The sequence below is a fragment of the Bombina bombina genome, chromosome 2 (assembly GCF_027579735.1).
Source record: "Bombina bombina isolate aBomBom1 chromosome 2, aBomBom1.pri, whole genome shotgun sequence".
Classification (NCBI taxonomy): domain Eukaryota; kingdom Metazoa; phylum Chordata; class Amphibia; order Anura; family Bombinatoridae; genus Bombina; species Bombina bombina.
In genome coordinates this window covers 675,212,635-675,237,594 of record NC_069500.1, presented here as the reverse complement: position 1 = coordinate 675,237,594, position 24,960 = coordinate 675,212,635, and the positions used below count along the sequence as shown (strand labels likewise).

General features: G+C 38.2%; 1 protein-coding gene across 1 annotated transcript in view; it reads right to left on the bottom strand.

Moving 5' to 3' along the window:
* The window catches only part of SH3GL2 (SH3 domain containing GRB2 like 2, endophilin A1), a 462,830-nt gene extending 459,863 nt beyond the window's left edge, over nt 1–2,967 (bottom strand). The window contains exon 1 of the mRNA XM_053702641.1: nt 2,756–2,967. Coding sequence (XP_053558616.1) covers nt 2,756–2,800 — 45 coding nt within the window. The 5' untranslated portion in view covers nt 2,801–2,967. The remainder of the gene's footprint in view (nt 1–2,755) is intronic.
* Nucleotides 2,968–24,960: the final 21,993 nt, after the last annotated feature.

Here is a 24,960-nt window from a genome sequence, read left to right as displayed (position 1 = left end):
TTATCTTGAGAGCTGTTTATTTAACTATGCAGGGCTCTGGATATAATGGAGACACCCCTACATTACAATGTAAGAACTCAAAAAAACTTAAAATTTGGCATTATTTCTCTCTATGCTAGTGAGTTTTTAATCATGAGGACAATAGGCTCCACCCATCTGTAAAATCATTATTGTTTCTAACAATGGTGTGTGGCCCCAAGCAGCAGGCCACAGCTTCAACCATACTCCATCCACAACAAACTGTTGTCCCTCTTTTAGATACTGAAATCTTTAGAAGTGTGATCATGATAAACTAATCAGTACTTGCAAAGATTGCAAAGCCCAGGAATAGTTTCTGTTTTTTAGCTCTGGAATTGGATGCCACATTACAGAGGATCTACCAATGGCAAACTAGAGATCTTTTATGACTAAGAGAGTGTTTTATTTTAATTGTCAAATTTACTTTGTTATCTTCATATCTTGAAAAGCATATGTACATATGCTCATCATCATCAATGCACTACTGGACCTAGCTGAACACATCTGGTCAGTGAGCCAATGACAAGAGACAAAACTGTGTAACCACCAATCATCAGCTAGCTGCCAGGAATGCATTATTTACATCATTACAGCATATTTACACCATTTGGCAGGGTTAAACACATAGTTATGTAAAAGCATCAGTGCAGTTATAAAAGCTCTCACATATTTGAACATTTATGTCCATTTAAAGTTACTGTTGCATATCTGCAGATTGTTTTGACACTTAAATGTACTAATATATTATTGTAGCAAATGTCTGAAACAAATTATATTAATAAAAAAAAATACTTTAATAATTTCTAAAGCAGTAATGCAAAGCTTCTTTTTTTTAGGTTAATGTAGAAATATTTGTTAAATAAAGAAGTAAAACAAACAAGATTTTTTTTTTTTTATCATTCAACTAAATCCGAGATTATTAAACTGCTATTATTATGAGGTCTAAGAACATACATCATGTGTGACGCTGTGCTATACTACAGAAGAGTCCTTATGGAATATGTGACCAATTAATCAAGTTGTCAATAAATGGTTTCCTGAAGGTCAGATGTTTATAGCATAACTAGATTTATTCTTTCTTCCCATTGTCTTCACATTAAGTTCTATTAATAAACCACTAGCAAATCTGTTTTTGCATTTATATATTGTTTTCCAAAATTAACTGTAGAATATGAATTACTGTGTAATTTACATAAACATTAACATTTAAGATAAATGGATCTGAATAACAAAAACAGGTAACTAGAAAAAAATACTTCCACCTCTAATAGGTTTGAGAAATAAAATTGAAAGTGTATTAATTAAATACTTCATACTAATCAACTAACAATTTAATTTTGGCGAAGGGGTTTAAGAGTTTACAGTGTCTCTTTCTGTATTCCTCACACATTGGAATATAAATGCAAAAATATACTCATTTATTGATAATAAAGCTAAAAATGTAATCCAAGAAGGCATTTTTTTTTTTTTTTTCATTTTTAAATATTACATCCCTAGGTTGCTAGTGGCAACAATATTCTCTATTCCTGCACCCTAAGGACTGATTCCCCACTGAGCAGGAAGTATTAATTAATTATATAGATAATTAACATGAATATACTGAAGTTCAAATGCTGCAAATCAAACATGAGCCAACACTGCAGAGCATACATGTAAATGAAGCAGAAATTCCAGTGTTACGAGTAATAATATTAAATTCACTGATTTGTTGTCAGTAAAAGCAGCACTGTGACCAACTGCAATCTCACGTCCTTGACTGCAGAAAAGCATAGTGGAACCCAATCCAGCAACCTGTTTAATAATGCAGTTGCCATCAGATAGCTCTGCATGAAGAGCTATGGGCACACAGGAATACTGACGAGGTCACCTCTGTGAAAGCATCCCCCAAACTTGCCCTGGTTACACAGCACACACAGCATAGCAGGGTTACTGTGAGGATTCCAGCAGACTGAGATGGCTCCAGATATAATATAGCCTAAATCTATACAGCACAGCATAGTTCATTCCTTTTTATATAACTATACAAATGACCAAACTGGAGCATCCAAATCACAATAATCGTATTAGATTATATTTATGGTAATTTATGCTATTTCCCTACCATGCTGCCAGCACAGAGAGTGTTAAAATCGTAGGCATGCAGGATTATTACACTGGGGAGGAGCACAATTTCATTATACCTTAGTAGATCTATATATAAATTAAATATTTGGTTGAGAATGTGTTAACATAAATGCAAACCTAGTACAGCAAGACATGTAATGACAGTTTACACAAATCAAATGTAATAAGATGTTGCAATAAAATAAAAAGGATCAGGTTGCTTCCTAGGAAATAAACACGGGGTTTCCTCATTTTGCACAATAATTCTGTTTAGGTGAGGAGGAAGTTGTTAAGTACAAACAAAAGGAATTCCCTACCAAAATGATATAATAGCCCTGTATTATGTGGCATCTGTGCTGAGTAACAAACAGCAGTCTATTTCAAATGATGCTAAAAATAACACAGTGGTTTCCTGCAGATTTAACCGTGATGGTACTAAGGATTAATCTAGCATAGCTGTGCATTTTTTAACACTTTAGAGTCAGGGCTGAATCAATAACATTGCTGTTCTTACAGAAAACAAATGCATATCCGTTATCTTCCCTTACTTCCAGGGAAATAAAACGACAGCACTCAGCAAAAAGGAAACAGCACTGGGGGTGGAGAGTGATTAGGGAGGAAATAAATCCCTTACCTGAGTGGCTTTATGGAACTGCTTTTTTAACCCCGCTACTGACATGATGGAAGAGGCCGGGTATGTGGAGGCAGAATCTGCTAGTCACCCTCCGGTGTGCTGAGAATGCTGCTGGGGGCTTGAAAACGTTGCTGCTGTTGGTAAAATGAAAAGTCTGCAGGGGAAATTCTCCTCTCTGGCTCTCAGATCGCTGTAATCCTGCGATGCTGTTATCAGATGCAATGCCCTAATGCAGGGACACCCTGACGTCAGCTGACTCAAAACCTGCCTATTAAGGGGGAAGTGTTCCTAGCTAACCCGATGGATTTCATCATATGTTGGTATCCCTTTAATATGTATTTTACTCATCTTCTGAAAAAAAAAAGCTGATGGAGCATGGAATGATGGTTAAACTGATATTTTTTATTTGAACAATGTATTATTAATTTATGTAATTACAGTTATGTTGGTCTTCTGTACCTGGAAAAAAAAGCTGTATGAACCTTAAATTCATCTGTAAAACGGTCGTTTAACTGACATGTTACCAAAATATTGTGTTCCATCTAAAATACTTTTTTAATGTATTTCAGTGCTTTGCATTTTTTTATTAATATTCCTGTGCTGAATAAACATTGTGGGTGTTGTCACTATTTATCCACTTATCCACTGAGCAATATTCCCAATACCCAATTGGACATAGTCATGCACCTGTTAGTTTCACTTTAAATTTGAAAATAACAATAAATAATCAAAACACTGCTATATATGTTTTTGTGGGGAGGGGTTGTGGAACAAATAAACTATTGGTGTACCATCTCCCTTGCATATAGATTAATACATTTTGTATTTTGTGTTGTGTTAGCCAGGGTTGGTTCTATAAACATTAAATGGGGTTGCTTTGCTGACAATGTCTGTCACAAATACAAAGTTACATCATTTTAACAGGGTATGTTATTTTAAGATACTTGTATATTCACTTCTATTATCAAATGCACTTTGTTCTTTTTGTATCCTTTGTTGAAAAAATATGTACATAGCAGCAGCAATGCACTGCTGGGTCCTAGCTGGTACTTGGTGACTACATACATTTGTGACTTGGTGACTACACGCATCTATAAAAGAACATTCTCTTTTTGCACTTTTATTTCTCTCCATATTAAAGATGAAGGGTGGCACAAGTGTGTAATATTTATTCATGTTATACATCATTTAAATGCCAGCATCCCATGGAATCATCACTAAGAAAATCTGAAAATATAAACAGAATATAGAATTTGACAGGTATAGAGATTCTAAAAGTGCAACACACTAAGGTCGGATTTATTCTTGCAGATTTATTCTTGCGAAAGTGCAACACACTAAGGTCGGGATTAGCACAGATTTTAGGGTAATAAACTTTCATTAGAATAAATCCAATTCAGAAAAGACCCAAATGCCTCATGCGTCCGCCTTCTTCCGCATTTGAATCATCACAAATTATCCAAATGAACAGGCCTAAAGAATATTATAATAAAAATGTTCTTTGTTCCATCATGAACTAAGTATTGCATATTACAATCAATACACCTGCACTGAATAAACCGACTCTTTTGTTGGATTGTCTGCCAGCCAATGGGCCAGGTTACAAGTGGAACATTATTTAATGCTTCCACTCGATCATTAACTGCGCTAGAAGTAAGCTTTTTGGGTGTGTCGGGTTGCACCCATATTATAAGTTGGAAGTAAACTGTTTTCGCTCGCTCGCTAATCGGACAAGTGTAAAAAGCCGAAGTTACAATAACCTATTCCCACCATAGAAGTCAATGGAACAAAAAATCCTAAAACCCTACTCGCGCGCAAACTGATTACATATTCTCAAGTGCGCTAACCTGACTTGAAAATATGAATATTTCACATTCCAATGTTCTTCACATAGAAGAATATGTTCTATTTATTCATAAATACATATTTCTACATATATCTGATGGTATTTGGTACTATATATATATATATATATATATATATATATATATACACATACACATAATTATATATATATATATATGTAGATATGTATTTATGTGTTTATATGTCTATATATGTCTGTAAATACATATATACACATGTAAATATATATGTGCACACACACACACACACATACATATATATATATATATATATATATATATATATATATATATATATATATATATAATTAGGGCTGGGCGATATGGGCGAAAAACATAATTTATGTAAGAACTTACTTGATAAATTCATTTCTTTCATATTGGCAAGAGTCCATGAGCTAGTGACGTATGGGATATACAATCCTACCTATAAATACACCCGACTCCCACAATTCAGTTTAACGAATAGACAAGTAGTGGGGTGATAGAAAAACGAATAAAAAAACATACAAAAAAGAGGAAGTGGAAATATAATTGTGCTTTTATACAAAAAATTATAACCACCAGAAAAAGGGTGGGTCTCATGGACTCTTGCCAATATGAAAGAAATTAATTTATCAGGTAAGTTCTTACATAAATTATGTTTTCTTTCATGTAATTGACAAAAGTCCATGAGCTAGTGACGTATGGGATAGAAATACCCAAGATGTGGAAGTCCACAGAAGAGTCACTAGAAAGGGAGGGATAAAATAAAAACAGCCATTTTCCGCTGAAAAAATTAAATCCACAAAAAAAATAAGTTTTTCTCATAAATTTAAAGAAAAAACTTAAAACATAAGCAGAAGAATCAAACAAAACAGCTGCCTGAAGAACTTTTCTACCAAAAACTGCTTCAGAAGAAGCAAATACATAAAAATGGTAACATTTAGTAAATTTATGCAAAGAAGACAAAGTTACTGCTTTGCAAATTATTTATTTATTTATAAAATATTTTACCAGGAAGGATACATTGAGATTTCTCTCTTTTTCAAGTATGTCCTGGTATGTCTGATCAACTGAAGCCTAATTCTAAAAAGCCCAAGAACTGGAGACTGATCTAGTAGAATGAGCAGTGATCCTCTGAGACGGGGACCGTGCCACCTCCAAATAAGCTTTATGAATCAAAAGCTTTAACCAAGATACCAAAGAAATGGCAGAATATTTCTGACCTTTTCTAGAACCAGAAAAGACAACAAATAGACTAGAAGTCTTCCTGAAATATTTCAAAGCTCTTACAACATCCAAAGAATGTAAACATCTTTCAAGAGTATTCTTGGGATTAGGACACAAGGAAGGAAAAACAATTTCCCTACTAATGTTGTTAGAATTCAAAACCTTAGGAAGAAATTTAAAAGAACTCCATAAAACAGCCTTATCCTGATGAAAAATCAGAAAAGGAGACTCACAAGAGAGAGCAGACAATTCGGAAACTCTTATAGCTGAAGAGAAACAACACTTTCCAAGAAAGTAGTTTAATATCCAAAGAATGCATAGGCTCAAAAGGAGGAGCCTGCAAAATCTTCAAAACCAAGGAGTAGAGATTGATTTAATAACAGGCTTGATATGAACCAAAGCATGAACAAAACAGTGAATATCAGGAAGCTTAGCAATCTTTCTATGAAATAAAACAGAAAGAGCAGAGATGTGTCCCTTCAAAGTACTTGCAGACAAACCTTTATCCAAACCATCCTGAAGAAACTGTAAAATTCTAGGAATTCTAAAAGAATGCCAGGAGAATTTATGAGAAGAACACCATGAAATATAGGTCTTCCAAACTTGATAATAAACTTACGAGCATGTAGCATAGTATTAATCACTGAGTCAGAGAAACCTCTATGACTAAGCACTAAGGGTTCAATTCCCATACCTTCAAATTTAACGATTTGAGATCCTGATGGAAAAATGGCTCTTGAGACAGAAGGTCTGGTCTTAAAGAAAGTGGCCAAGGCTGGCAACTGAACATCCGGACAAGATCCCCTTACCAAGATCCGCATACCAAAACCTGTGAGGCCACGCTGGTGCTATCAGAAACACATACGACTGTTCCATAATGATCTTGATATTCACTCTTTGAAGAATAACTAGAGGCGGGAAGATATAAGCAGGTTGGTAAAACTAAGGAACTGCTAACGCATCCACCGACTCCTCCTGAGGATCCCTGGACCTGGACAAGTACCTGGGAAGTTTCTTGTTTAGATGGGAAGCCATCGGATCTATTTCTGGAAGACCCCACATCTGAAAAAATACATCTGGAAAGAGAGACCACTCCCCCGGATGTAAAGTCTGACGGCTGAGATAATCTGTTTCCCATTTGTCTACACCTGGGATATTTCCCGCAGAAATTAGACAAGAGCTGGATTCCGCCCAAGAAAGTATCCAAGATACTTCTTTCATAGCTAGGGGACTGTGAGTCCCACCCTGATGATTGACATATACCACAGTTGTGATATTGACTGTCTGAAAACAAATTAATGGTTCTCGCTTCAACAGCGGCCGGACCTGAAGAGCCCTGAAAATAGCACAGAGTTCTAAAATATTGATTGGTAACCTCGCCTCTTGAGATCTCCAAACCCCTTGTGGTGTCAGAGATCCCCAGACAGCTTCCCAACCTGAAAGACTTGCATCTGTCGTGATTACTGTCCAGGTTGGACGAACAAAAGAGGCCCCTTGAACTATGCGATGGTGAGCTAACCATCAAGTCAGAGAGAGTCGAACATTGGGATTTAAGGATATTAATTGTGATATCCTTGTATAATCCCTGCACCATTGATTCAGCATACAAAGCTGAAGAGGTCTCATATGAAAACGAGCAAAGGGGATCACGTCCGATGCTGCAGTCATGAGACCTAAAACTTCCATGCACATAGAAAAGAAAATCAAGCACAAACTTACTTCACCACCTCCAAAGTTTGTAAAACTGAATTGTGGGTGTGATGACAGGTGCATTTATAGGCATTTTGAGGATTGGGAAACTTTGCCCCTTCTGGTAGGATTGTATATCCCATACGTCACTAGCTCATGGACTTTTTCCAATTACATCAAATATATATATTTTTAAGTAAACAACCCAAGGTATTGATCTAGGCTCATTTTGGTATATTTCATGCCACCATTTCACCGGCAAAGGCGATCAAATAAAAAAAAAATTTAAATTTTTTTCATAAACTTTGGATTCCTCACTGAAATTAGATTAGATTGTAAGTTCCCACAGGAATAGGGCCCTCAATTCCTCCTGTATTTCTCTGTAAAATTTTGTCTCTTATTGTATTGTTTCTCCATTGTACTTTTATCCTTGTACCCATGGGCAGCACTGTGGAATATGTTGGCACTTTACAAATAGAAAATAATAATATTTACATATTGCTTGTGCAATCATGGCACAAATGGTTGTAAAAGCATCTCTGGGATCCCCTTTGTTCAGAAATAGCAGACATGTATGGCTTTGCCATTGCTTTTTGGTAATTAGAAGGCCACTAATTGCAGCTACGCAGCACACTTCTATTGTTCCCGGCAGTGAAGGGGTTAATTAGGAAACTTGTACTGTTAATTTTAGCTTTATTTAAAATAATTTTTTATTGATATTTAAACAATACAAAAGAATAAACAAGACCTTCACAGAAGACATAGCCACTTAATGACAGATAGATCAATGAGACCAATATTAGTAGACAGTAACTAAGATTTCCTAGAAGCATTTAAAACATTTACATTTGTATCGCTATATAGATGGAATTACTTGGTCGATTACTCCTTAAACAACAGCTATCATGCATCTTGTCTGTCAGTTTGTCTGGGGGACCAGAGTGGGGTAAGGACACCCTCTCATTCCCATCTTAACCAAAAAATGTATGAAGATCTTGAATACAAAGGGAGTACAGAGAAAAGTTGGGAAAATCAAAGGGGGAAGAGAAGAAGATAAGAGGGGAAGATGAAGAAGAGTAAGAAAATAGTGCCTTCCGACCATGACACACCCAGTGGAATTTTCATCAATAAGGATAATATTATGATTAACCAACGGATGTATAAAGGCATATAAGATCTCTGCTGTATTGGGTATATTGACAATTCAAACAGTATTATACGGAGTCATGTGTGATCCAATAAAACCAGACTTTGTGAAAAGCTTCCTGAGTGTCTTGTAATATTGCTGCTTGTGCGGACATATTGTATATGTGCCTAATTTTATGTAAAATTTCGTCCCAGGGGGGAGCCCCCTCCTTCCAGTGACGGGCTATACATATACGTGTAGCTGTACATAAAATTTTGATAAATTGATTAATGTATTTATTAAACTGCCTTAAGCGTACATTCAATAGGGCTTGGTTCATTGACAACTGAATGGGGCTATCTAGTATCGTACTTAAAAGGAGTGATAATTTATTCCAGATTATTTTAGAGTAAGAGCAGTCCCACCACATGTGTTTGTATGTACCTTCGACTTCACACCCCCTGTAACAGAGCTTGGACCCCCGTTTAATGGAATGAGAGGTGATAATTGGAGTGAGATACCATCTGAAAATTGTTTTAAGGCAATTTTCCTGCATGTCAGCACTCAACAGGCCTTTACTCGCATTATATATTAAGTTATTCCAGTCGGAAATATCAATTTCTGTATTGAGGTCGGCCTCCCATTTGAGCTGAAGGCTTGTTTTAGTGATTTGTGTGGAAGATTGAATTAGTTGGTATAATTGTGAAATAGTTTTTCTAGGTCTGGATGAGGAGCTACAAATTATTTCTAAGGGAGTGAATTTGTGACCAGTCAATGAAGGTAGGTATTTATGTATGATGGAGGATATCTGAAGATATAGAAACCAATGTAATTTGGAAGGAGACAGTTTATCCTGAAGTTGTGTGTATGTCATTAATTTGCCTTTGTCTACTAAGTCTGCGATCCTATAAAGACCTCTGTTTTCCCACTTCTGTATAGCTGGGATCTGTTCTGAAGGTATGATTACTTTTAGGGGGGTCTTGAGGGATCTGTTAGGGAGAATTTTGAGAGACGAAACAAGAGTGGACCAAGCTTTGAGCATGTAATCTGTAATTGGGAATTTATTAAGTTTTTGGGTTTGAGCTCTATGTGGGTCCCACAGAGCCAGCTCTTGAGGATATAGTTTATTTATGTCTGACTCCAACGTGGTCCATCTTATCTCATCTTCCGTTTTGTTAAGGAGAGTAGTTTGGGCTAACCTAGCTGCTTGGAAGTAGTGTCTGAGATTTGGTGCGCCCAGGCCTCCCAGTTGCCTATGTCTCGTAAATATTGGTTTAGGAATTCTAGCTTTTTTAGTCCCTCTTATAAAATTGTTAATGCAAGCTTGGAGATTGTCTAGATCACAATTCGGGATGCCTATCGGTAGGGTCCGAAATAAATATAAAATCTTTGGTAACACAGACATTTTGATCGTAGATAGACGTCCAAACCAAGAAAATCTCAGTTTGCTCCATTTAGTGAGGTCCTGTTTGATTACTTTATAAATTGGAGGATAGTTGGTTTGGTAAAGTTCTGATGAGTGTTTTGTAAGGTTGATCCCTAGATATTTGAGATGATGTTTTACCCAATTAAACTCAAAGTTTAGTTCTATCAATTTTTTTGTGTGGTCTGGAATAGCAAGAGGCATGGCTTCACATTTTTCAAGGTTCACTTTGTAACCAGATATAGTGGAGAAGTTCCTAAGGGTGTTGTATAAATTTGGCAGAGATATAAGGGGTTTGGTTAGGGAGAGCAAAACGTCATCTGCAAAAAGAGTGAGTTTGTAAACTGATTGTCCTATTTTAATACCCGTAATGTCTGGGGAGTTCCTAATGTGTTGTGCCAGGGGCTCTATGCAAACAGCAAAAAGGAGAGGGGATAAAGGACAACCCTGTCTCGTCCCATTTAAGACCGCAAATCTGTCAGATTGGTGTCCCATTGCCTTAACGCATGCCGAGGGATATGAATATATACTCTGGATCGCTGTAATAAAAGAACCCCTAAAGCCCATGGTATGTAGTACAGCTTGCATGTACTCCCAGTCGACCCTGTCAAACGCCTTCTCTGCGTCCAGGGATAACAACAGAGAAGGCGTTTTAGAAATATGCAAATAATCTATTAATGATATCATCCTTCTGATATTATCTGGAGCTTCCCTATTTTTAATGAAGCCAACCTGGTCTGGGTGAATTAGTTTTGGGAGCAAGTGTTTTAATCGGTTGGCCAGAATTTTGGTAAAAATTTTTAAATCTTGGTTAATGAGGGAAATTGGTCTATAATTATGACAGAGGGACCTGTCCTTGCCCGGCTTAGGGAGGACTATAATTTTGGCATCTAAAAGTTCTGAGGGAATAGTATGTCCTTGAAGTATATGATTGCTAAATTTGACTAGGTGAGGTATGAGAAAGGATTTAAATAGTTTATAGTACTCGCCTGAAAAGCCATCTGGGCCCGCTGCTTTACCAGGTTTCAGATCTTGGATAACTCTCTGTACCTCACTTGCACTGATGTCTGAGTTAAGAGTTGCCAAATCTTGTTGGTCAATTTGGGGCAGAGTGGCTTCCTCCAGAAATCTATTCAGGAGACAGGAAGTTTGTTCCGATTTGGAAACTTTCTTGCCATTGTATAAAGAACTATAATAGTTGGCAAAAGTGTCTACAATTACTTTTGGGTGGGATGTAGATTCACATGCATTTATGCGTAAGAAGGGAATGGAAATATCTTTGATCCTATCTCTAATTTTATTGGCTAGATAACGATCTGGTTTATTGGCGTATATATAGTATTTGGTTTGTAGTCTTAATCCGGCTCTAAGTGACTGGTCATTTAATAATTTATCTAGTTTTTGGCGTTGATTTTGCAATGTTTTATATACCTTGGGTGAGCAGGTAAGTCTATGTTGTTTCTCTAGTGTAGCTATCTCCTTGTGTAGTGTCTGTAATAGTAACTGTGTTTCCCTTTTTGATTTTGACTTTAGTTGGATTAGGAAACCTCTTAACACCGATTTATGGGCTGCCCAAATCTGAATCGGGTTATTGATGGAATCTGTATTAATATTCCAGAATTCCATCATCTGTTTGAAAATACGATCTTTATGTTGGGGATTTTTCATAAGTGTGGGGTCATAAGTCCAGCTTCTTGCATTGTTTGGGGGAAGAAGCCCTGTTATTTTAGCTACTATTATGGAATGATCAGACCACACACAAGGATGAATGGAGGAGGATACCAGATTGGAAATTAGGGTTTGGCTCAGGAAAATGTAATCTAGCTTGAAATATTTTCGGTGTGCTGTTGAGTAGAAAGTGTGATCTGAAGTGATGCCATATAGCGCAGTCCAAGAGTCAAGAACATTATGTCCTTCCAGAGTACTGGAAATAGATTTAGTTTTTCTGTTGTTTCTAATTTGTGATTGTGTGGGTCGGATTTGTGACTGAGGAAATTTCATGTAGAGGGAGACATTAAAGTCTCCTGCTAGAAATATTCTAGCCGAGTTCCAGTTTGTGAGAAGGTGTGAGATTTTATTAATGAATTTGTCTTGCTTTTCGTTTGGGGCATAGATGTTGCAAAAAATAATTTCCACTTCGTTAATGTGGCCCTTAATGATTAGGTATCTGCCCTCTTTATCTATTATGGATTCTTTGTGAATAAAATTTAAGGAGGAGTGGAGAAGGATAGAAACCCCTCTCTTCTTTTTATCTGTAGTAGAATGAAAGTGTGTTGGGTATTGATTCGTCCAGTATTTGGGAATATGATTAGACTCAAAATGAGTTTCTTGTAAGAAAATGACGTTAGCACCCAAGCGTGTGTATTGAGATAAGGCTTTCCTACGTTTTGCATCTGAATTTAGACCTCTTGCGTTATGGGAGAGTAGAACTATATTAGTCGGAGTCATTAGTGTGTGACAAATGGAATTGTTTGATTATTAATTGTAAGGAATAGTGATGAAGTGTATTGTGTTTGTAAGAGCTCACCAGCCTCTAGTAACGAATCACCTCTCTGAAAAAGCACTCTCATCCGTTGGGTTACTGGGTGTGTCTGTGGTCCACTTGGGGAAGGCACAAGGGGAGAGAAGAGAAGGATAAGTAGAATGAATAACTGTAGGGTAGAGAAAGCAAAGACGTTAGAGAAGAATAACTTAAACAAAAGAAATATAAAATAAAAAATAACATATTGAGGTTTCTGAAATAACATCAATTAGTTCTGGGGGAACCTATAGAACAGAGGAGTTGCCAACTAACTCAATTTTTAAAACATAGGGGGAAACTAGCTGTAAGGTAAAGTACCATTAATATTGTTAGATATTAACTATTAACCACTCTCCCCTACCAAAGCCAACAACAATAACTGTATATGATCTTTAGAAATACAACATTTGGATAAACCTACTATGTTGTGAGATAACAAGATAAAATTAGACATTTTCTTGTAAGAGTTCTTAAGCTCGACCCATTGTCTCAGGAGATTTTCCTAGTCTCTGTAGGTACACTGCAACCTGTAAGAGAGGGGAAAATAGAAAAAAACAAGGAGATACACAAAACTTCAGTGTGAGTCTTTCACTTATTCTTCTGTCGTCTCCTCGGGGCTCTAGTCCATTGTGACTTCTGAGACTTAAGTTTCGCCTGTTGAGCTGTTAGAGTCTCCTCCATCTGTGATTTCTCTGGCAGGTTTGGTGTTTCCAGATCCAGTGCTTCACATATATCGGATATCCCATTAACATCTCTGATTGTGAGGATTTTATTGTCCTTAGAGATATGTAGAGCAAAGGGGTAACCCCATCTGTACTGGATGCCATGTTTTCGAAGCAGAGAGGTGAGAGGACGCAAAGTCCCCCTCCGTTGGAGTGTCCTAGTGCTCAAGTCCTGATAGAAATGTACAACGTTTCCTTGAAACTTGAAAGTTGGTTGTTTAGCAGCCTCTTTGAGAATCTTATCCTTCTCTGGGAATCTCAGGAATGCCACTATAACATCTCGAGGTGGGTTGTCAGCTTTGGGTTTGGGTCTAAGAGCCCTATGTGCTCTCTCAATCTCTATTTCCGTTGACTGATCTACCCCTGTTATTGCACAGAACAATTGATGTAAATATGAAGGCAATTCAGCTGCCGTAATCGATTCAGGAATTCCTTTAAGACGGATGTTACTTCTTCGACTCCTGTTTTCCATATCTTCGATCTTGTCCAGCAAATCGGTTACTACCTGCTGTTGCTCTGATACTTGTTGGACTGTCATTTCAACATCCTCTACCAGGTTGTCTCTATTTTCCTCCAGTGTTTCTACTCTGGAACCTAGGTCCTTAATTTCTTGTTTGATATCATTCAGACTTGTCGTCATGAAGGTGTGCATGGAATCCAATTTCTCCCAGAGTTTATCAAAACTATTAGTAATATCTTGTTTGGAGACAAGTAGATGTAGGTCCGCTTTAGTTAGTGGAGTGGAGTCGACAGAAGAATCCTGCATGGAAGGCTTCATTGTATTGATTTCTGCCATTTCTTTGTTGGCATCTGGGGTTTTATCTCCCTGGGATGGTTTAAAATATGAGTTGACAGATGCAGATTTCCCTGGCTTGTCTGATTTATTTGGTTTCTTGGAGGCCATGTTAATGCTCTAAAATAGTCTCAGGAGGTAGGGTTAATTCCCTAAAAAATATTACTCCAGCAATAGTGAGAGTATTGATATATTTAATCTTCTGAGGTTTTAATAGAAAAAGTCCTTTTGGGTGTGCTTTCGTAATCATCCAGCAGGTGGCGCTGTTGTATAGGAATAGGTGTATCTCTATGAACTGATTTTCAACTACATTAAAAAAACATGTCCCAGTTTACAAAACAATATAGTTTCCCAAATACAAGACCCTTCATGCAGAATGTTGAGAGGGGAGTAGGAATATTGCAATTTGTTCACCTCTAAAAAAAAAGTGGTAGTACAGATCTCATTCTTTGCACTTTTAAGAAGCTAGTTCTTCCTAAAATGCCATTGTGTTCTCAGGCTTTATCTAGCCACATGGGAGATTTCTAATATTTTAGTGATTTCCAGGATTTGTAATTTGGACCTGAAGGTTTCTGTCTTAAAGATTAATGTCCTGGCCAGTATTTTATAGTGTGGCAATGTGTGTTAGGCTCCATTTCTGTGCTGCATCATGTAATGTTTTTTCAGGTCTGTAAAGGTTTGACCAGATCTATATGGCCATTACTCACGACTGAGCCCTTTCCCACAGGGTGGATGATGGTCTGGCTGATGATGACAGTTATCCACAGCCTGTTTTCTGCAGTTTCAGCCCCTGTGGTGTTCCCAGCAGCTTCACATAACTTTTGAGCTGAGATGTAGCCTCTGGATCCTTGATGGAGAGGAGTAGTGGCTGATCTCCCTGTTCTGGTATACAGAGCTCTAAGCTAAGGCATCCATCTTGGAGCCCTGTCAGACTCCGCCCCCTTAATTTTAGCTTTAGAGTACCCTCCCACTTGACACTTCCCACCCCTTGATCCCTCCCAAACAGCTTTCTTCCCTCCCCCACTGGTCACATTCTATCTTAAGTATTGGCAGACAGTCTGCCAATAAATAAATAAAACTTTTTTTTTTTTTTAAATAAATGTTTTTTTTCTGCAGTGTAGGATCCCACTAACCCTCCAACTCCTTATAAACAGCTCTCTAACCCTCCCTCCTCTAACTATTGCAGCTGCCAGTACCTATAAACCACCTATTTTAGATTTTTTTCTGTAGTGTAGCGGTCTCACCACCTCCACTCCCCTCCCACGATCGCCATTTAGTACCTTCCCCTACACCCCCAAACCCTTTTTCTGTAGTTTAGCTGCCCCATCCCTCCCTGTTCTGTAGCGTAGGGCTCTCCCACTCCCTCCCCCTCCGCTGCTGAGCCACCCACCCGCCTCCCGCCTACATCAGAAAAAGATTGTTAAAGACGGTGACACACACAGTGTCACTGTCTGTAATGATCAGGCATCTGCCCTCATATGGAGGCGGACAATGATCGTGTTCTGGCTCCATATGCAGCAGATGCCTGGAACTTCAGGAACTCCAGCTCTCGACTGCAACTTAACAGCTGAGAGTGCTGGAGCTTTCTGAAGCTATCTCGCGCCAGGTATGTTTTGTCTTGCTGCGGTTTCTCCTTAAGGCCAGATATGTTTGTCTCTACTGCGCATGACTGCATCAGACAAACATACCTGGCCTTTTATTATATACATAGTTGCCAACAGTCTCGTTTTTGCCGGGACAGTCCCGGAATGTGGGACCCAGTCCCAGCCATTTAAATGTCCCGGACTCTCCTTGCACACTTCCTAATGTTATTTTTTTTTTTAAAAAAAAACGATTTTGCCAAAATTCTGAGTTTCGCCAGCAGGTGTCACTGTCAAGAAAGTGAAGCATAGCAGGAAACTGAATTTCTAGCTGCTTGTTTACAGAGGTTCTTGCCGTGGGGAACTTTCCTGCTTCTGATTCAGATCTAACATTCTTCACACAGATGATCTATGGATCTTTTTTTAATCACCATGGAAACATAATATGAAATTGCGTGGCTAGGATCTGTTTGTGCAGGGTACAGATATTTAGCAGCTGCAGTGAGGTGAGTGAATAACTGTTAAGGATATATATAAATATATATACAGTATATATATATATATATATACATATATATATATATATATATATATATATATATATATATATATATATATATATATATATAAAACACTAAAATAATTCCTAACAGCAGCTGCTACCTATGGAATATATTGTGTACAAGCCCTCTATAGTACACTCTATATAGGAACAGGAATGTATTTCCAGTATGTGGACAGCGCTTTGTTGGAAAATACCTTGGTTCTCTATCATGTTAATTTGACATTGACCAATGTGTAAATAATCTAGATATCATATAAAAATAACACACATAAATATATACTAATATACAGAAATGCAAAAAATATGTATATACAGAGTTCTTCTAGAGTATGGTTGAACTCCTTATAAGTCTCACAACCATTCAGTGTTGAAAGGAACAGGAGAATGTATTATTATTTTTTCCCCTTTTATACTGAAAATGGCATGTAGCCAGGAGTAGTTTGTAAAGATGTGATTATTATGTGATATCTAGATTATTTACACATTGGTTAATGTCAAATTAACATAATAAAGAACCAAGGTATTTTCCAACAAAGCGCTCTCCACATACTTGAAATATATATATATGAATGTTTAATGTCTAATGTACCAGGGCATAACTGGTCCTGGGTTGGAGACAAGGTATATATATATATATATATATATATATATATATATATATATATATATATATATATATATATATATATATATATATATATATATATATATATATATATATATATAATTTTTATGTGGCCATAAAAAATATTCTGTCAAGCCCTGCACTAATGATATTTTCTGCAGCTTGAAGACCATGTCCCAATCCATAAAAACATAATAGAGTGATGATGCTGTAGCGTATTGTGTTTGTGTAGTACTGTGTATGTGTGTGTGTAGTGTAGTACTGTGTATGTGTGTGTGTAGTGTAGTACTGTGCATGTGTGTATGTAGTGTAGTACATGTGTGGTGGTTGTGGTGTATATGCTACAGAAAAAATATATAGGTTTTCACAGCCGTCCAGGCTACAGCACCATACAGAGCAATACCTAGGACTACAACTACCACAAACAATTAAATGCCAAAATGTATAACAAATTATGTGATGTAAAGCTTTATATCTCAGCAGCCACTGCTTGCTTTTCCCTAAACAAAACACCAATTAGACTATAAAATCTATCTTCATACCAAAAATTTATAAAGATCGGTGAAATGTAGAAACATATTTTTCACTCTTTTTTAATTAAAATATTGCACCATTTCAAAATCAGCTTTAATAAACAGCATATTTAACACAGCATAATGATTTGGCACTAATGTAATTTTTTCTTTCATGATTCACATACAGTATGTAATTTTATGTGCACACTTTCTGAGGTAGCAGCTTCTACTGTGCATGTACAAGAGTGCACAGTGTATAGATATATGATTCTGTGATTTGCTGGTAGCTGTCACATGATACAGATTTCAGGGAAATTGAAAACATTTCAAATCTGTAAGAGAAAGAAATCTACTGCTCATTTGATATTCAGAGTAAGTGCTATTGTGCTGTCTTGTTGAATATGCAATTCTACTGTACGTAATCTTACTTTAAATCGACAGTAGTTGCTAAACATGGATAGAATCCAAGATAGGGTTCTTAATACAAGTAGTCTTGCAAAAGCTCACAAAGTAGACCTGGAGAGCATTAATTTAACTTAAAAAGAGAGATGACTTATGGGCAGAAAACATAATTTATGTAAGAACTTACCTGATAAATTCATTTATTTCATGGTGGCGAGAGTCCACAGGCTGTTACTAATTGGATTTACATTCCTACAAGGAGGAGGCAAAGTTTCCCAAACCTCAAAAGCATATAAATACTCCGCCCACCTCACACCTCAGTTTATCATATAACTAAGTGGTGAGGTGTTTAAGGAGTAAAAGCCAAAAGAGAGGAGCAGGAAAAAAAGATGTGCTTTAAACAAAAATAGAACCCCAAATGGGTGGGGCTTTGTGGACTCTCGCCACCATAAAAGAAATTATTTTATCAGGTAAGTTCTTACATAAATTATGTTTTCTTTCATAAAGGTGGAGAGAGTCCATGAGCTGTTACGTATGGGATATAATACAAAAGATATGGAAGTCCACGAGTAACAATAAAGGGAGGGATAAAGTTAAAACAACTTTTTTTGCTGAGAAATTAAATCTAAAAACTCAAAATAAAGTCTTTTATGACAAAAAAACTCAAAATATAGGCACCATTATTAAACTGAGACAACTGCCTGAAGGACCTTTCTATCAAAAGCTGCTTCCGATGAGGCAAAAACATAAAAATTGTAAAATTTTGTAAAGGTATGCAGAGAAGACCAAGTGACCGCTTTGCAAATTTGATCAACTGAAGCTTCATTCTTGAAAGCCCAAGATGTGGCAACCGATCTAGTCGAATGAGCTGTAATTCTCTGAGGCAGAGAATGACCAGTCTCCAAATAAGCTTAGTGAATCAAAAGTTTTAACCAAGATGCTAAAGATATAGCCAAAGCCTTCTGGCCTTTTTTAGAACCAGAAAAAAGACCAAACAGATTGAAAGTCTGTCTGAAATCCTTAGTAGCATAAACAATATATTTCAATGCTCTAACAACATCCAAAGGGGCCTATCTATCAAACTCCGAAAGGAGCTTGACGACCCGTGTTTCTGGCGAGTCTTCAGACTCGCCAGAAACAGCAGTTATGAAGCAGCGGTCACAAAGACCGCTGCTCCATAACCTGTCCGTCTGCTCTGAGCAGGCGGACAGACATCGCCGGAAATCAACCCGATCGAGTACGATCGGGTTGATTGACACCTTCCTGCTGGTGGCTGATTGGCCGCGAGTCTGCAGGAGGTGGCGTTGCAATGCTGAATACGGAGAGCGTATTGCTCTCCGCATTCAGCGAGGTCTTGCGGACCTGATCCTCAGTGTCGGATCAGGTCCGCAAGACCTTTGTTAAATAGGGGCCAAAGAATGCAAAGTCCTTTGAGAAACATTTTTAGGATTATGACATAAAGAAGGGATGATAATTTCCCTATTAATGTTGTGAGAATTAACAACCTTACTTAAAAAATTGAAAGAAGTCCACAAAACAGCTTTTTCTAGATAGAAAATCAGATAAGGAGACTCAGAAGAGAGAGCAGATATTTCAAAAACTATTCTAACAGAATAGATAGCTAAAAGAAACAATAATTTCCATGAAAATAGTTTAATGTCCAAAGAATGGTTCAAAAGGAAGAGCCTGTAAGATCCTTAAAGTGAAGGTCAATTTCAGGCCAATGGACTACTGAGATATATTCAATAACATACCCTTATTCTAGTCGCTAACTTTATTTTTCACAAAACATTTTATTTTTAATAAAAAATTAATTATTAGTATACTTTCCGTTTGCATTGTGACTCCTCCCCTCCAACACTTCCTTATTCTGCATTAGTGACGTAGCGAGCGGTCCCACACACTCGCTACATCAGTGAAAAGCTCGTGCACAAGATTTACAAGAAACCGCTCATTCGTTTTTGCAACGTAATCGCGCATGCGTGAAAATGTGTGGTCGTGTAAGTTATATGTATCCAAATCAAAAGTAGGAAGCGCAATTGCAGGCATCTCATGAACGAGCCTGACAGCTCTATGACCCTATTGAGGGAGTAACGCATGCGCATAAGTTATTAGTGACGCTTAACACCCCGGGGGGAAACGGACATTGGAGAATCTAATATCACATTTCTGGCAATCAAAGTAGGCAAGATGGCGGGCGGACGAAAAAAGAGAAACGGAGCTTAAATAAAAGTTAAAAAATAGAAGGTATGATTAAAATGTAAGATAAATGATGAATGAACATCAAACTCATTTCAGACCAACTGCAGAATGGCGTGAATTAGTCACCCGGACTTGACCTTCACTTTAACACCAAGTTAAGACTCCATGGAGGAGAAATAGATTTAATAACAGGTTTAATACAAACTAAAGCCTGAACAAAACAATGAATATCTGGAAGATGAGCAATCTTCCCGTGAAACATCACAGAAAGTGCCGAGATTCGACCTTTAAAGTACTGGCAGATAAACCTTTATCAAATCAATCCTGAAGAAGTCTAGTAATTCTAAAAGAATGCCACGAGTAATCATGAAAAGAACACCAAGAAATATAAGATTTCCAAACTTTGGGATAAATCTTTCTTGAAACAGGTTTTCAGGCCTGAATCATGGTGTCAATCACTAAATCAGAGAACCCTCTGTGACTGAGAACTAAGTGTTCAATTTCTATGCTATTAAGTTTAGAGACTTTAGATCTTGGTGGAAGAAGGGACCTTGAGACAGAAGATCTAGTCTTAGAGGAAGAGGCCACAGAGGGCAACTGGATATCTGAACTTGGTCTGTATACCAAATCCTGTGAGGCCATGCAGGGGCTATCAGAATTACAGAGGACTGGTCCATTTTGATTTCTTAAATCACTCTGGAAAGCAGGACCAGAGGGGGGAATATATTAGCAGGCTGGTAAGATCAAGGCACTGCTAGGGCATCCAACACCTCCACATGAGGATCCCTGAACCTTGCAAGGTACATGGGAAGTTTCTTGTTGAAACGATAGCCCATCAGATCTATTTATAGTAGGCCCCAAAGCTGTACAAACCGAAAGAACACATCTGGGTTTAGAGACTACTTCCCTGGGTGTAGGGATTGACGACTGAGATAACCTATCGCCAGATCTCGCTGAATACGGACAGCAATACACTCTCCGTATTCAGCATTGCCCCAGCAGTTCACAAGAGCTGCTGGTGCAACGCCACCCCCTGCAGACTGGCGGCCAATGGGCCGCCAGCAGGGGTTGTCAATCAACCCGATCGTACTCGATCGGGTTGATTTCCGGCAATATCTGTCCACTTGCTTAGAGCATGATTACTAACAAATATGCACTGAACTACAAAAATCATTATACAGGTTCACTCTAAACAAATTACTGACTGAGCACTGGGTAATTCCGGACTATGCCTAACCTGATTTAAGCCACTCACAGCTGGAGTCAACAGACATATTAGGACAGGTAATAAACAAGTTTTAAAGATTCATAATAAGGCAACATGTATCATATTTTAATATAAATGCCAGAGAAATTAATGCCAGTAAATTATGTAATCAAGCAAATGGGGGACGGTGGTCATATGAGTCTCTTAGTTTGCAGATAAAACATCATCATAGTAAGAAACTCTGTGCAGAATTCCCTGATCATAGCATGTTAAACTAGCGGCATTGGTAAATTTTCTGCTGTCAGGAATATCAAGTTCAGTGTGGGGCATTGCTGTCCATCACGGTTTCTAGCTTTTAGTAGATGGAAAATTTGAAATATCTCACCAGGTTAGTTCATGAAGACATTGAGCCTGAGAGAAAAATTATAGTGGCAAATTTTTAGCCGATCCCAGATCTATGATGCTCGGCTGTGGTGTTTATCTGTTGCAGTCTGTGGATGTTAAGGACTGATGTAGCGGAGCTTATTGGAATGGTGGCAGTCGCAAATGTATAGGGATGGAAACCAGTGTTCCTAGAAGATTGTTCTGCATCTCCTATATAACCCGCACGCTGCCACCATGATTCCTTCCTACCTCTAAGTTGGTTCATAAGAGGTGTGGGCCAACACTTTAGGTAGCAATAATGCACACTTCTCATCTGGGTTATTCTGTTCCTCTTCGTCCATGTATTACGCAGAGTTTAGTGCAATGTTTTATTACTGTTGCAGGCTGGATTGCCCGCTTGTTGGAGGGAGCCAATATGGTCGCGCACGCACACTCTGGGAAATTAATGTATCCAATTAACAGATAAGAGCTAACTGGCACTACAATCCAAAAGAGTGGGAAAAATGATCACATAAAAATATTTCTATAAGATAAGGTGCTAATCCTCCAAAATAACAATTAAATTACACAAGAGAATGTATGGGGCTTACAGTACTATTCCCTACTGATAAAACATACGGCTAGATTACGAGTTGTGCGTTAAGGTAAAAAAGCAGTGTTAACAGGTCCTAACGCTGCTTTTTTACGCCCGCTGGTATTAAGAGTCTTGCAGGTATAGGTGTACTGCACACTTTTTTGGCCTTACCGCAAAACTACTTACGTAAATTTCGTAAAGGCTTTTTTCTATGGGACTTCCATAGCGCCGGTATTACGAGTTTGTCCTGGGAGGCAAAAAAGTGAGCGGCACACCCTCTACCCCCAAGATTCCTAATGCATTTTAAAGTCAGTAGTTATGAGTTTTACGCTACAAAGCCGTAGCATAAAACTCATAACTAAAGTGCTAAAAAGTACACTAACACCCATAAACTACCTATTAACCCCTAAACCGAGGCCCTCCCGCATCGCAAGCACTAAAATAAAAATATTAAACCCTAATCTGACGTTCCGGACATCGCCGCCACTATAATAAACATATTAACCCCTAAACCGCTGCACTCCCGCCTCGCAAACATTAGTTAAATATTATTAACCGCTAATCTGTGGTCCCCAACGTTGCTGCCACTATTCTAAATTTATTAACCCTTTAAACCTAAGTCTAACCCTAACACCCCCTAACTTTAATATAATTTAAATAAATCTAAATAAAATTAATATCATTAACTAAATTATTTCTATTTAAAACTAAATACTTACCTATAAAATAAACCCTAAGCTAGCTACTATATAACTAATAGTTACATGGGGGCATATGTATCAAGCTCCGTATGGAGCTTGATGCCCTGTGTTTCTAGCGAGCCTGCAGGCTTGCAAGAAACAGAAGTTATGAAGCAGCGATCACAAATACTGCTGCTCCATAACCTGTCCGCCTGCTCTGAGCAGGCAGACAGACAACGCCGGAAATCAACCCGATCGAGTATGATTGGGTTGATTGACACCCCTGTTGGCGGCCCATTGGCCGCGAGTCTGCAGGGGGCGGCGTTGCACCAGCAGCTCTTGTGAGCTGCTGGTGCAACTCCGGAAATCAACCCGATCGAGTATGATCGGGTTGATTGACACCCCTGTTGGCGGCCCATTGGCCGCGAGTCTGCAGGGGGCGGCATTGCACCAGCAGCTCTTGTGAGCTGCTGGTGCAAAGCTGAATACGGCGAGCGTATTGCTCGCCGTATTCAGCGAGGTCTGGCGGACCTGGTCCGCAGTATCGGATCAGGTCCGCCAGACCTTAATAACTATGGGCCATTGTATCTAGCTTAGGGTTTATTTTTATTTTACAGGCAAGTTTGTATTTATTTATTTATTTTTTATTTTTTTTAAACATTTTTATTGAGGCAAATAATAAAATAGTACAGAGCATAGTAACCACAGATATAAGCCCTTAACCCGTAAGGACAATTGTCAAAAGTATACAACACTGCCAATACAGTAAGCAGGACAACCCATATTTTGAATCATTAATGGAAATTTACATTTAAAAAACAATAGGTGTTATAGAACCAATAATCAAAGATAATATATAAAATTGCAATGCTTCCTGTGTGGTTAACGAACAAAAATACTGACCTCATGTTTTTTTAGATTAACAGCATATAGGGCCCGTTTTGGGTCCTCCAAACTATAACCATGTACATATATTATAGAAAAGATTATCAACCATAACTATAATGAAGGACTCTTATGTTGTTTATAGGGGGTAATCGATGGGATCTGTGTCCCTTAGCTTAAGAAATAAGCTCCAAAAGGGGAGGGCGGAGCCTAGTAATATATAAACAAACCAAGAACAAAAAGTAGTAGATAGTAAAGTTGGACCTGGACCAGTGGCGTAGCGTGGGGGGGGCCACAGGGGCGGTTGCCCCGGGCTCAAAATTCTGAGGGGCGCAAAATGCTTGGCTCCCAGCCTCCCCAGTCCCCACCATCTCAAGACAGTAGACAGTCACAGTCCCACTCCCAGCGGCGCTAGAGGGAGGCTAAAAAATCTGACAGGCGCCTGCGCCCAGCCGTGCTGTGTAATGATTTAATTATCATAATTTTATGAGTGTAATCCTATCCGACCGTTACCTGCTGCTAGACTAGTGTTTACGCCACTAGTTAGCACGGTCCACTCCCACTCCCAGCGCACATGTCAGGAGGGAGGAAGAAGTCAGAGTAGCAGAGCCAGAGTGGAGTCAGACTGACTAGCACGCCGCACCCGCAATGATAAGGTAAGTAGTGTCAACAGAAATTACCAAACTCATCACCAGGTCCGTATCAGAACCAGACCACCAGTGCCACTGCCAGCCAGAATTATAATTAAATTATTATAGCCCCTGTTTTTGCCTGGGCCCTGGGGAATAGGGATTGGAAATGGCAATGCACGCAAAATGCAGCTTAGCTTCTACCGTTACCCACGTGACGTCGCAGGGCCAGCCGGCCAGCCAGCCAAGTTCCAAAGGACCCAGAGTCACTCTGAGCCAGCCAGCCAAATTCCAACTTCCAAAGGACCCAGAGTCTGAGGCAGCCAGCATGCCAGAGTGTGAGAGTGATCTATGCTGCTTTAAAGTGAAAGCTGGTTATTTTATTTAAAATTCATTTTTAACCTGGGTAAAATAAAACATACAAGATGTATGTTTTACCCAGGTTAAAAATAAATTTAAAAAAAAAAAACTGGTTTTCACTTTAAAGCAGCATAGATCACTCTCACACTCTGGCATGCTGGCTCACATGTATTTTAAAAATGAAATCCCATGTTTAAATATTAAACCATAAAAAATTTAATTGTTAAGTTATATAATGTACTTACT